Source organism: Babylonia areolata, chromosome 26 (genome assembly GCF_041734735.1).
Source record: "Babylonia areolata isolate BAREFJ2019XMU chromosome 26, ASM4173473v1, whole genome shotgun sequence".
NCBI classification, from domain to species: Eukaryota; Metazoa; Mollusca; class Gastropoda; order Neogastropoda; family Buccinidae; genus Babylonia; species Babylonia areolata.
The window spans coordinates 28,369,857-28,384,856 of record NC_134901.1 but is presented as its reverse complement, the minus strand read 5'-3'; the positions used below and the strand labels follow the sequence as shown (position 1 = coordinate 28,384,856).

Sequence of the window (15,000 nt, the reverse complement as noted above, 5' to 3'; positions counted from 1 at the left end):
GAACGGGTACCTGACTTGGACTGGGGAAGGTTAACTTGACAGGAAGGAGAGGACTGGGCCCCGCCTTTGTGTGTGGAGCCTTGTGGATATGAATTCCATACTCCGATGGCCGTGAAAAGCGATAGGACCTTTAACCGTGAACCCGTGAATCAGATGTAAACAAAACGCCGTTTATTTCAAAGAGACGTAAGCTACTTGAGAGCTGTTGTTTATTATCATGTATCAGTCTGTTAGATAAACGAATGAATTGTTATCAACAGACCTAGCTTTTCACAGTGAATGATCGACATAGGTATAATATTGATGACTGGCCCCGGTTATAATTCAGGACAAAGGCGTTTGATTGCCTAAAAACGCTGAACTCTAAGACATATTCCTCGTATATAATTTTCCAAACGTAAAATTTGAATAAAGTTGTGGAAAAAAAACAAACAAACACACAATCAAACAAAAACAACTTTTGCCTGTTTTGCCACTTGAACATCAAGTAACATTTATCTCCCTTGTTGAACATCCAGTAACATTTATCTCCCTTGTTTTCTTTGTGTAGGTGGGCCGACAAAGCGAGGGCATAATACGGACTTTTATACACATTTGAACCCAAACCGTCTGCCCATAGAGCAATACCCGTGAGCCATCGCGACTCCGTGTGTATAAAAAGTTACTATGGCATACCTTTCTGGTCATTCGTATGGTTTGAAGTTGGTTTCGTTGTTGTCGTTGTTGTTTGTGTGTTTTTTTTGTTGTTGTTTTGTTAATGATACGATATAAAAAAAATATTAAAAATTTAAAAAAATATTTATATAAAAAAAAAAGAAGACAAGGTTCGGACGTTTTTGCATATAATTCAGATGATTAAAGATGTACATTACTTTTAAATGCTTTGCACACATACGCGCGCACACGCACGCACGCACGCACGCGCACGCACACACACACACACACACACACACACACACACACACACACACACATTAGTAACATTGCACTTTTGGCTTATAGTTAATTAAATAAACTCGTATATTCTGTTTTATTAGAAGTTTTCATGTTTTAAAAGTAATCATTGTACATTATCCAAGTGTTTATGTGTATATTATATGTTTTTTCATGTTTATGATTTGGTTAATAATCATTGTACATTACCCAATGTTTTTGAGTGTATTACATGTTTCATGTCATTATTCATTTGTTATGAAAACAATGTGTCGTTTTGTGCGGATCGTGAATAATTCACTGTTTTACTTGGTGTCTGCATGTCTTCGTTTTTGTTTTTTGTTTTGTTTTTGTTTTTTTGTTTTTTTCTTTTTTCTGGTCTGTTTTTACATCGGTTATCATTACCATCACAGGGCACATTCGTTTTGACTGAGCATGATTTGTTTTGTCCGTTCATGTTTGGATCACTGTCATATCTGTTTTGAAGCACAGGATTTGTTTGTCCGTTCATGTTTGGATCACTGTCATATCTGTTTTGAAGCACTTTTATGACGCAAGGAGGCGGAGTTTTTATCTTTTTCTTTCTCTCCCCCCACCTCCTCCCCTCGCCCCGCACCCCCTCCTTTCTTTCTTTCTGTTTATCGTTATGTGTATTTGTCTCATTCTTTCTTTCTTTCTTTACCTTTTCTTCTTTCTGTTTATTATGACTGTATTTCTTTCTTCTTTCTTTCTTTCTACTTCTTTCTTTCCTTCCTTCTTTCTTTCTTTCCCGCTTTTTTTGTGTGTGTTTGTTTTTCTTTCTTTCTTTCTTTCTAGTTCTTTCTTTCCTTCCTTCTTTCTTTCTTTCCCGTTTGTGTGTGTGTGTGTGTGTGTGTGTGTGTGTGTGTGTGTGTGTTTGTTTTTCTTTCTTTTTTTCTTTCTACTTCTTTCTTTCCTTCCTTCTTTCTTTCTTTCCCGCTTTTTTTTGTGTGTGTTTGTTTTTCTTTCTTTCTTTCTTTCTAGTTCTTTCTTTCCTTCTTTCTTTCTTTCCCGCTTTGTGTGTGTGTGTGTGTGTGTGTGTGTGTGTGTGTGTGTGTGTGTGTGTGTGTGTGTGTGTGTTTGTTTTCTTTCTTTCTTTCTTTCTTTTTTGTTCTCCCTAATTTCAACACCATTTCCCTCAATCATATGGTGCTGTCATGTCTGCACTGCTTCGTGAACATACAATAAATTTCTGCATTAAATTATTTTCTATATTTCAAAAATACTTTTCGTTTGGATCTCGTTTATTTCAATCTCTGTGTGTCTGTATTTTTCTGTGCCTTTTTTTCTGCCTTGTCTGTGCCCCTTGCGGATGGCTGGGCCATGGGCTATAAGCAACATGATTTGATTTGATTCTCTCTCTCTCTCTCTCTCTCTCTCTCTCTCTCTCTCTCTCTCATGCCACCTTGATATTTGAAGGTCAGTTAAGAAGCTGTAGTATTTCAAGAAATCTTACAGTTATATATAGGTGTGTGGTTTTTTGTGTATCACTGAAACAAAATTAAAATGATAATAATGTGGAGTGATGGCCTAGAGGTAACGCGTCCGCCTAGGAAGTGAGAGAATCTGAACGCGCTTGTTCGAATCACCACTCAGCCGCCGATATTTTCTCCCCCTCCACTAGACCTTGAGTGGTGGTCTGGACGCTAGTCATTCGGATGAGACGATGAACCGAGGTCCTGTGTGCAGCATGCACTTGGCGCACGTAAAAGAACCCATGGCAACAAAAGGGTTGTCCCTGGCAAAATTCTGTACAAAAATCCACTTCGATAGGGAAAACAAATAAAACTGCACGCAGGAAAAAATACAAAAAAATGGGTGGCGCTGTAGTGTAGCGACGCGCTCTCCCTGGGGAGAGCAGCGCGAATTTCACACGGAGAAATCTGTTGTTACAAAAAGTAATACAAAAATTTATACAAAATACAAATACATATAATAACTACACATACACAAAAAAGACACAACAACAGAAAACTAAGAACAGAAATTCAAACGGTCTCTTACCTCCGGCTCGTGACCTTTAACGAAAGTCAAGGTCAAAAATGTGAATAATCATAGATGCAAAATATTGTGCACGAACTGTTACTTGGCAAAACGCGCGCAAATCTCACTGTTCGTTTGGGATGTCACAAAATATTCCTCAGCTATTCACACATACATAGACCTACATATATACATAGACCTACATACATTCGTATATACATACCTCTCAGTACACACACACACACACACACACACACACACACACACACACACACACACACACACCTTGTTTCATCGGTTCAGCTGGCATGATGTGGATGCCTGCTGCTTTCCTACTCTTCAATCATCTTATGGCTTCCTCCACTTCTTCACTCAGTATCTAGTGCAGTCAGTGGAAAGAATGGGACAAAACTGAAAGGTACTCAAGCAAAATTATACGGATATGACACAATATACAGTGGTAAACATGTCTGCCAAAATCAAATGATGAAGGTTTCTGCATAATCTCTCGTAATTTGGTTGTGAAAATGTGCTTCTGTCATCAGTTTCCGTGTCTGACGCTGCGCTCTCGTTTGGGCGCGCGAGAGCTGACGTCGATCGTTGCAGACGAACATTTGTGGCAGTCTCGCTTTTTTCATTGTGAACAGTTTTCGTTGAAATATTTCTTAAGTGTAGAATATATCATATTTATCAGCTCACGTTTTCTATTCATCTTGATAATACCATTAAGAAGTCAATAATAGTGCTGTGTCTTTGTGATACGATATCGACAAGCCAAACCCAGCCGAAAGCTACCAACAAGTCAGTGAATCAAATCATGTTTTGACGCATAACAAGTATGGCTTCTGAAAAAATCAAAACATGATTCGATTTCTCATGCCCTTTCTTCTCATTGTTGTTTTGTTATCATCATCTCCATGAATTTTTTGTCTGTGTTTTGTTTTTGTTGTTGTTTTGTTTTTGTTTTTTTTGTTATTGATATTGTTTTCTTCGACGAATAGCACGAATTCTGTTATAATTTCGAAATATTAGATTTTGGATTAGATTATTTAGATCTGGGAGCAGAATCTGTCGTTTTGATCAAAGCGAAACACATCTTTGTCACAGCGAGCGCGTTTTGATCACAACATTTTTTCGCTCTCAGATCTAAATAAATATGATTGTATCGATTTGCCTTTTGAAGAAAAAAAAACAAAAAACCAGCGAAACACGAATCACTCGTGCGTTCATTCAGCAAAATGCCATGGACCATTGTACATATCATTCACTTTATGCAACAAAAGTAGAGACCAGTGTTGACAACCTATGTAAATCTATTAACAGATCATACAAGGTATTTGCCACGTTATGTTTGGAAAGAACTGGAAACAATCACACGATGAACATTCCAAAATGGGGAAAAAAATGTGTTACTTAGATCTCAGAGCAATGTATGTTGAAAGTATAACGGTGCAAGGTATGAAATGCATGAACTGTTCTGTGCATTACTAATCATGATTGTTATTTGCAATAAGGGAACGGCAGCTAACGCGCTGTGTGGTTACATTTGGTGTGTGTGTGTGTGTGAAGGGGGAGTTTCGGGATGGATGGGTGGTGTGAGTCAGTGGGTGAGTGGGCGTCACTTTAATCACTTTCAGCAAACTTAAACATCGTACCTAGTTTTCTGCAACTTTTTAGTTTTCTTCTGGGGGGCTATTTTCAATGGAAACAGCCCAGCAGTTACGGAAGCTGCTCGCCATCGTGTTCTCATATACCCATTACAGATTGGATGTGCAGTCCAGATGCACCATTATTTTAATTTCAAGATCCTGGTGGTCATTTTAATTGTTCTCGCTTGGTTTTCATGTGTCATAAAGCGTGAAATTAATGGAAAATTTGTTGAAATCAGACAGAACATTCAAATCGTCTGTGTACAGATGCTATCAACTGCAACCCTGTGGTTTTTAGGAGTTGTCAGAGATGTTATACGAGATGACAAGAGATTTAAAAAAAATTATTATGATTTGACAAGTTATGGATTGAAATGGAATGCCACAGGGTTCAGTCTTAGGCCCAGTTTTATTTTCTGTGTACCTACAGCCTCTCAGCACTATCATTCGACAATTAGAACATTCTTAACATTTCGGTATACGTGCAGTTGATTTTCAGCTCTATAACTCTGTCTTCCCTAAGAATTTCCAACCCTTGCATGTCGTTTGAAAGGTAGTGTTGATGATGTGGCTGGGTAGATGATGATGATGATGATGGAGTCTCCCGTCGGACCGACGGATGAGTAGGCAGGCAGGCTTATCTGTCGGTGTGTGTCGTCATATGGGAGAAGAGGCCGATTCTGGATGCGCAGCACTTCCCACAGGTGTTGCAAGGGAAAACATCTCCAGAAGTTGAACCCTGCTTCTTTTGCTCACGCTTCTCCTTAATGGCCAGCGTTCTCTTGTTTTCAAACGTCTTTATGCCACTAGAGCACAGCATCCTCCAGCGAGAGCGGTCAAGGACATCAGTTTCCCAGAAAGCGTGCCTGACCAGCATAGGTGGCCTTTTTTTTAGTGAAGAGGAGTTGTGCAGTCCCTTACCCACTCTCTCGCCTACCGACGCTCACAGTCCCACAGGTGCAGATACTGCCACGTGTAGGACGGCCTCGGCAGGCGCAGGTTTTTTCTTCGGAGTCCCGTCTCCTAGGAGGATTTTCAGCCCAGGATAAGAGCTCCCCCTGCCCTTTGTTCATCCTCTTCCGCCTTCACAGCCGTTGGGAAAGTTTGTCCATCTCCATTGGTATCAAATCAAAGGTTAACCAGATCACCTCCATACCAATGTCCATCTCTGGCTGTGGCATTCCGTTCTCCCAGTCTGTTGGAAACCTTGGCGTCAGCTTACATGAAACATTTTCCACGAATGCACTTCATCCGACACATGTGTCGCACTCTCTTGCGTCAGTTACGTAGATAAGGCAACATTCTAGCTCTTTCCACTTCACTACTACCACCTATGAACTCGCTGTTTCTTTCATGCTATCCAGGTTAGACTGTTCACTCATAGCTGGTCCTCCTGACAACAATGTAAACAAACATTAAAGCATCAACAACAACAACAAAAACAAAAACAAAAAAATCATGCACTCCGACTCGCGCTCCGTAAACACGAGAGAGCAACATCACTGCACAAAATACTTGAATAATCATAATAGAAATAATGATGAAGCGCTCCTTCTAAGCGCTGTTCCCTCACAGAGAGGATCGTGGGCGCTTCACAAATCAATAGATAAAACAATAACAAAACAACAATTCTCAAGAAAATTCAAATAACAGACAATCACTCATGGCGCTCCACAAATTACATGTTACAAAAAAGAAGCAGCAATCACAAGAAAAAGAGTCAACCGCGAAGAAACAGCCACCATCCTTGCATCATGAGCAGCACACACAAACACACACGCGCGCGCGCGCACACACACACACACACACACACACACACACACACACACAGAGAGAGAGAGAGAGCACCTCCAGCCACACATGCACACATAACACTGGGAAAAAATAGTACAACCCTCATATAACAGCAAATCAGACCCACATTGGACTAAACTGTTGCTCAAATGCAAGACAAAAAAGTTTTCAGCTGTGACTTGAAAGAGTGCAGGGAAGGGGCCTTTCGCGGATCAGCAGGCAGTGAGTTCCAGACAGCTGGGCCGGGTTAGAAACTAAATGATCGGTGACCGAAAGTTTTCAGATTAGTGTTTGGCACCCGAGGTATTCTACCAGCTGAAGGTGGAAGTGACTTGGAAGGCTGCTAAGTTGTGAGCTAAGAAGAGTGCGGGAATGTACCAGCGAAAAAGCGGTATGCGAGCGTGGCAATTCTGAACTGAATGCGGAATTTAACTGGAAGCCAATGCAGCTCTTTGAGCAAAGGTGTCGCATGCTCACGCTTAGATTTTGGCCTTACAAGTTTAGCTACGCTATTCTAAACTTTCTGCAGACGACTGCAATCAGCAGATCGATCAGCTGGAAGACCCACAAGTACCGAATTGCAGTAATCCAAATGTGAGGTAACAGCAGAGGAGACAAGTCTAACCATGGCAGTCTTTGAAAGATATGAGCAAATGCTGGCAATTTTCCGAATTTCGAGAAAAGCTGCACGGCAGATGGAGCTGATATGTTGCTGCATAGACGTTGTTTTGTCTAGATTTACACCGAGGTAGTTGACAAAAGGTTTGAAAAGAACCCATCAGCTTCAGTGTTAGCAAACTCACTGTCCACTAAACACAGGTGTGATGCTGTGCCCACTGGCATGACCTCAGTCTTGTCTGTACCGAATTTCAATTCGTTACTGTTCATCCAGGCCAGCAAGTGTTCAATACAAATTTGAACATCAAATAAAGCAGTAGAAAATTCTGTGGGATGAAAACGTTTGGACAACTCTGTGTCATCAGCGTACTTGGTAGTCACAAGCACAAGAATCAATCACGTAAGAGATAGGCTGAACGTACAAAGTAAAAATCACAGGCCCCAACACCGAACCCTGAGGCACTCCATAAACAAGTAGGCGGGGAGAAGACATGACACCATTGACAATGACAGACTGTCCACGGCCAGTCAGGTACGACCCGAACTAGTCAAGGACAGTACCATCAAATTCAAAGGACACTCGGAGTCTTTCCAACAGGATGGCATGATCCAGAGTATCAAAAGCCACACTCAGGTCAAGCAGAGAAAGCACTGAAACAAGTGTCTCTTCAGCCTTGGTAAGCAGACCATTGAGAACACAGAGGACAGCAGTCTCTGTACTGTGGAATTTTCTGTGGGAGGACTGAAATGTTTCCAGAAGATTGTTAGGAGAGAAATGGTTTTGCAGCTGAGTCAGATCAACATGCTCAATAATTTTGGATATGAGAGGAATGTTCGAATCAGGACGGAAATTCTGCAACTCGTTTAACTTCACTGGCTTCCCATGATAACTTGACTAGAATCTACTATAAAAAAAATAATGAAAAATCGCCTGTTCTGATTTCAGTGACTCATCACAACAATATGCCACCATGACTTTCATATCTTTTAAATATGTACCAAGTATGCTACATTCACATGACAAATCTTTGCTGACAGTTCCTCCAGTGTGCGTGTGTGTGTGTGTGTGTGCGCGCGCGTTTGTATGTGTGTGTGTGTGTGTGACTTACTGATCACTGTTGCCGATCGATTCCAAGTGAAGGGCTGATTTGACAGAATTACCGTGCAAACAGAAAACGTTTACACACAATTGGCAAATTGTTACCCATTTCGCGAAATAGGCATTCATTTGCCTATTGCGTGAAATCGGCAAGACATCTGCCTATGACGCGAACTGGACAATTACTTGAATTCCTTTTTCTTTTTCGGGTTTTTTTTTCTTCTTCTTCTTAATGGGGGGGGGGGGGGGGGAGGAGACCTGGGGGGGGCGGGGGCGGGGGGTAGCGGTTGGATTTGTTTTGACCGATGGTCCCACATCATCTGCACCGCTTGAATGGAATGACTCCTTGGTCACTCATTTCGATCCCCCCCCACCCACACCCCCTCCCCCCTGTGGCCACACGTGATCATCTGTCACTGTCCCAGTGTCCCTGCAGAACAGGCAGCCAGACAACAGAACATCTGCTGCAGTCCTGCCCGCTCCACCAAGCGCTCCGAGAGAAAACCTGGCCCGACCCAGTGGCCCGGAAGCTTTACGGAGGACTGGAGGACCTGCGACGCACTGCCGCCTTCTTCGAGGAGACGGGGGAATCCATCTGATAAATGACGAACGAGATAACAACAGCACTTTGTCCACACAGGAACATCCATTTATGGTCAGTGTTGACCTCTCTGGGCACAGCTTATCTTAGTGACAAACTGTGCTTAAAGGGAGGTTCACTGCTTGCCCTTAATTCTGTCCAACATCAGCACGTGTTTGTATTGCTACACTTTACATACACATCTGTCGCGTGCTTCGTCACGATGACAACGAAAAGAAAACAACTGGCGTGTTGTTTCCCTGAATTTAGTCCCATAGCTGTAATAAACAAAAAAGTTAAAAGTACTGTTAATGGCCGCAGACAACTGGTAAAATCGTCTTATGACCCAGGCCAAATTGTCGTAACGTCCCCCAAGAACTAGGTCGGGTATCAACAGAAATGAGAGACGCATCAGAATGGATGGCACCATGCAAACCAGGAACAGCACGGAAGTACCGATAACAACGCGGGTGATCGCTATGTCTCGTGAAGTGACGGTAGTGGCAGCAGATGATGAAGCCTCCCTCCACTGGGTCAGTTTCTTCAGTTCAGTGGCGGTAAGGACTGTGCAAACAGTAACACAGATAAAGGAGAATGCCGGAATGAAGAGACCAATCAGCATGCTGTAAACAATATCTATTATCATCTTGTGGCGGAAATAAAAGTCTGATGGATAATTGATATAAGAGGCACTGTGATCTGTTGGATCGAACAAACACAGCACTCTGTACTGCATTACACCTATGAACACGATAAACCCGACTAGGAACAGCACCATTGCCCACAGCACGACAACAGTGGTCCTTGTCGACATGAACGTTTTCACCAGCAGAGGCCGAGTGACACACAGACACCTTTCCAGAGCTATCACACAGTACACCATCTGAGATGCGCTCAACATGCCGAATAAACCGATCAAAAAATTGCGCATGAAGAACTGAGCTGAGGGCCCTAGCTCACCCCCTTTCCCGACGACGAACATATAGGTTACATCACAGCTGTAAGCAAAAGCCACACTGACACACATGAGGTCCACCAGAGACAAGATGAAGAGACAGGCGTTGATTCGTTCCTTCAGCCCGTGTTTATAGAACACCACCATGTTGATCATGTTTGTGGAGAAGGAGACAATAAACAACAACGGCAGACAAATTCCGTTAAAGAGAAAGTTTAATATGTTGTCCACTTCCTTGGGGACAACATTGTCCTCGTTGTCCCAGGGAATAAACTCGAAGATCTCTGTCGTCACACATCCTTCGGGCACATGTGTCTCACTGCTGTTGTCCGCCACATATGTGGTAAAAACCACAGAGACCTGACTGAATGAATCATTGTGTAAAAACAGAGACTTCCTTGACACTGGCATTGTAACTGAAACAGGTTCCGTTCTCAGGTACAAATGGGTACCTCCTGGTCAGGACACCTTGTCTGTGGGAAGTTTAGAAGTTTCTTCAAATGTGTGTTTTGGGTTGCCAGTCTTTGGGATGAAACGGGTGAACTGGGGGCCTTTATGGATCATTCACTTTGCGCACGAAAAAGAACCACAGCAATAAGTCCCTAAAACAATCTACTTCGGGAGGGAAACAAACATGCATGCAGACAGGGAAAAGTAAAACTTCCAAATGATGACACACACTTCTCTGGCAGAGCAGCCCGCATTGCACACACTGCTTTAACCCTAGTGCTGTTTCATCCTGATCCAAACCGTGACACGGGATTGTTAATTGAATACACTCCTTTGGGGAACGCGGAAAAACAAGAACAAGAAGAACAAGAATACAATCCCAAGAGACAAATGTTGAAACTAATGTCCTTATTCAGTAACTAATATCTACTCCACTGCAGTAAAAAATAAAAATAAAAAAAGGAAAAACTTCTTTTCTTGTGCCACCAACCAATAACACTTATTGAAATACAACGGCAGTATATTATGCATTACGCTGAGATTCTTTCGCATTTATTCTTTTCTAAAAATGTAAGTGCAATATCTCATTATCATCTTGATGATTTCCTGTGTTCGTAAACTGAATGCACTATTCTGCATGAATGTAAATAAGCATTCAGGACACGCACTTTTTTTTCTTTCTTTTTTTTAAAATCCAAATCGAGTATGGTTTATGAAAATCAGTGAAAAGTCTCTAAATATCACTTCTTGGATGACAGGTTGTTAGTGGAACAACAGAAAACACAATATATTTCAGTTGACATTTTCCGTCACAAGGCGACAAGGGGTTTCAATCGGTTTTTCTATGCATGTGTTTGACAGTTTTTATCTACAAAGATCAGACATGATAATAACCACTTTGAAATGAATGTGAGTCTGTGCGTGAGTGCTGCAATGTATGAAATGCTGAAAAAATGTGTACGTGGCTAAATAACCTTGTAATGACAGGTAAACACACCACTGAGAAGAATACATGTGAAATAAATTGTGTTCTCTGTGTAGTCAGGTCTGCAGTCATATATAGTAGTTCTTTATTGCGTGTTTCTTTGGCCTCTCTTAATCAGGCCGTAGACAGAAAGGAAAGTGAATCAACGATCTGTTTAATCAATAAGTGGCTTAAACAGCAGAAAGCCGGCTTTGTTAATTATCTTATTTATTCCACGCATAGCGTTTATTCACACAGCACTATTGATTGCTCGCTCGTTCTGTCTCTTTCTTTCTCTCTTTGTGTGTGTATAAGTGCGCGCAAGCGCGCATGTGTGTATGCATATCATAATATATATATATATATGTGTGTGTGTGTGTGTGTGTGTGTGTGTGTGTGTGTGTGTGTGTAAATATATATAAATATATATATATATATATATATATATATATCTGTGTGTGTGCATAGTCTCACTCCCGTGCATCTCTACTTCTGCACACACTCTCTCCCTCCCTCCTCTCTCTCTCTCTCTCTCTCTCTCTCTCACACACACACACACACACACACACACACACACACACACACATACTCAATAACATTAACAAATGCATGCGTTTGTGTGTGCGCGTGTGAACTCCGTGTTTGCCTGTTTACATGCGAGCGCGTGCGCGGGCACGTGTGTATATGTTTGTAGCCCATGCTATATTCGTGAGTGTGTGGATGAGAGCGCGTGCATGTGTGAGCTCTCTCCTCCACCTCACTTTCAAGCCGACGGCGCGTTTAGCAAACCCTGCATCTCTAGATTCTCTGGTCAGTCAACATCAAGTAATGAACAAAGAACAATGAACAACGAGTTTATTCCCATCGACTCGTTTGAGTCATAGAAGAACAATGCAGCATGACAATGACATGATGATGGCTACAGAGGAAGAGCGAAAACATTTTAAACAAAAGAAACAAAAATGGGAGAATTTAACAAGAGGCCAAAGGTAATCATCAATCTGATATGCAATGCAACAAGAATAAAGAAAGCAATACTCCATAGTCAAATGCACAGATCTCTTCTTTCTCTGTCTCTGGACCTTACAATTGCTTCGTCAGGTCTCCGCATTCAGCTCTTTCAAGTATGGCCTTAAAACCCTGTTCTTGAATATGTAAAATCTGAATGTGCAAACGGAATCTTAAATGTATCTCTTTGGGTGTTTAAACATATTTACGTGTCTTCTCGGCGTATTGCTGGCGTCCGTCTGTCTCGGGAGACAATGGAACTCTGCGCCTGGTTCAGTCAAGTTGTTGAGTTGCAGCGCCTGCTGTGGCTGTACAGTCCGATTCTGGATCGGCAGGCTCTGTTGCAGTTGTCGCAGGTGAAAATCGCGCCTGGCTCAGAGGGTACGGATTCTGCCCTCTGCCGTCTGCACTCTCTTCCCTCTTCCCAGTGCTGTTCTCTATTCTCCTCGCTCCTCTGGACACATGCCTTTACGGTCCCTCTCCAGCTGTTACGGTCTTCAGCCACCACCTCCCAACCTGCTGGGTCCATGACGCCTGCACTCATGTCTCATTTGCAGATGTCCCTGTAGTGTATGACAGGTCTCCCTGCAGGTCTGGAACCAGTGACGAGTTCGCCATAAAGGATGTCCTTGGGGATTCGCCTGTATCCATTCGCCTGACGTGGCTGAGCCACAGCAGACAGCGCCGGGTCAGGAGTGCAAACATGCTGCAGATACCTGCCTGGTCAAGGACTTTCTTGTTTGGTACACGGTCTTGCCACATGATGCCCAGAATTCTCCTGATGTTGCGCAGGTGAAATATGTTGAGTCTGCGTTCTTGACGAGAGTAGAGAGTCCATGTCGCGCTGCCATAGAGCAGAGTGCTGAGCACACAGGCTTGGTACACCTACATCTTGGTGTTGATGGCCAGCATGGGATTGTCCTAGACCCTCTTTGCCAGGTGGGCCATGGCTGAAGCTGCTTTGCCAGTCCGCTTGTTTAGCGGCATCCAGGGAGAGGTTACTGGAGATGGTGGAGCCGAGGTAAGTGAAGTCCTCGACGACCTCGAGTGTGAAATCACCAATGGAATTGCTTGGGCTGCTGCTCACGTCCTGACTCACGTCCTAGGCTGATAGTCAAGCCAAACTCTCTGCATGCTTGGGCGAAGCGGTTGATGAGTCGCTGGAGTGCCTCCTCAGAGTGAGTTGTCAGGGCTGCGTTGTCTGCGAAAAGCATCTCGCGTATGAGAACCTGTCGCGCTTTGATTCTAGCGTGAAGGCGGGCCAGGTTGAAGAGACTGCCATCGCTTCTGATGTGAAGATACATTCCGTCCTCCGACTGGCTGAAGGCACAGGACTGCAGCAGCGAGAAGAAGATACCGAAGAGTGCTGGGGCCAGAACACAGCCTTGCTTCACGCCGTTCTTGATTGGGAATTGATCAGAGGAAGATCCACCGTGCTGAACGGTGCCCTGCTTGTCTTCATGAAAAGGCGTGATCATCCTCGGGAGCTTGGGGGGACATCCAATCTTCTGTAGCAGTGTGAAAAGGCCTTTTCTGCTGACCAGGTCAAAGGCCTTGGTGAGGTCGATGACTGAGACGTACAGTGGCCGTCTCTGCTCCCGGCATTTCTCCTGCAACTGTTGCAAGGAGAAGACCATGTCGATTGTTGATCTTCCAGCTCTGAATCCGCACTGTGCCTCAGGGTATACGCGTTCAGCAGGTAACTGCAGTCTGCTCAGGACTACACGGGCAAAGGAGGGAGATTGCACGGTAGTTGTTGCAATCACTGCGATCATCCTTGTTCTTGTACAGAGTGATGATGTTGGCGTCAAGCATCTCCTGGAGCACAGCTCCTTCTTCCCTGCACTGCGGTAGAACTGGTGCAGGTGGAGTAGCACGGTCTTTTTTTCCAGCCTTGATGACTTCAGGCGGGATTCCATCTTTTCCTGGAGCTTTGCCACAGGCGAGGGAGTCGATGACCTTGCCGAGTTCCTCTTCAGAGGGCGGGATGTCGAGTTCTTCCATGACAGGGAGGTTGGCGGTGCTCTCCGCTGCTGTGTCTGCGACAATGTTTTCTCTTGAACAGAGCTCCTGGTAGTGTTCCGCCCATCTCTCTACCTGCTTGCTCTGGTCTGTTATCATGTTGCCGGAAGCTGGCTTCAATGGCGCGATCTTGTTTATGCACGGACTGAAGGCTTTTTTCACACCATCGTACATGCCACGGATGTTGCTGCAGTCAGCGGAAAGTTGGTTGTTCTGACAGATGTTCAGCTAGTAGACGCTGGCGCAGCGTCTGGCGATCCGTTTGGTGTCATTCCTGGCCTTCTTGAGTGCTGCGAGTGTCTTAGAAGGCTCTCCATTGTGGTTGATGAGCGCAACTCTTTTGTTCTCTATTGCTGGTTTCAGAACAGCAATGCTGGCTTCGAACCAATCTGGATTCTGTCTCTCTCTTTTGCCAAAGGTATCCGTGGCTGAGTTGTAGTTGGCGTCACGGATGTGAATCTACCTCTCCTCAGCATTGCCGGCAAGGCAGTCTTTGAGGGCATCCTCGATGGAGTTGGCGAAGCGGTCGCACAGATTGTGTCTGGGATTGCTGTTCTGGCAGTGTTGATGCGAGGCCGGCCCTTCTGCTTTGAGTGGAGGATCCGTTTTGGTTGGAAGCGCACTTTGCAGCCAACCAGGGAGTGGTCGGTGTCACAGTCAGTACTGTGAAAACTACGTGTGCTGAGCACGCAGCTCAGTGAGAGCCTTCGAGTGATGATGAAATCCAGCTGGTGCCAGTGGCGGGATCTGGGATGTCGCCAGGAGGTTCGGTGGTGTGGCTTGGTGGAGAAGAACGTGTTTGTGATGCAGAGGTTGTGGTAGCAGCAAAGCTCTAGAAGCCTCTGCCCGTTCTCATTCAGTTTGCCAATATCGAAGTAGCCAATGCATCTGGGCCAGGAGTCGTGGTCAGAACCCACTCGGGCATTG

The 15,000-nt window shown here is 44.0% G+C and overlaps 1 protein-coding gene across 1 annotated transcript in view; it reads right to left on the bottom strand.

Annotated features, from left to right (window-relative positions):
- Positions 1-13,743: 13,743 nt before the first annotated feature.
- LOC143300280 (uncharacterized) overlaps positions 13,744-15,000 on the bottom strand; it is a 4,631-nt gene continuing 3,374 nt past the window's right edge. The window contains exons 3-5 of the mRNA XM_076613875.1: positions 14,750-15,000; positions 14,537-14,657; positions 13,744-14,260 (exon numbers count right to left, since the gene is read on the bottom strand). The exon at positions 14,750-15,000 is cut by the window's right edge and continues 378 nt beyond it. Coding sequence (XP_076469990.1) covers positions 13,744-14,260; positions 14,537-14,657; positions 14,750-15,000 — 889 coding nt within the window. The remainder of the gene's footprint in view (positions 14,261-14,536; positions 14,658-14,749) is intronic.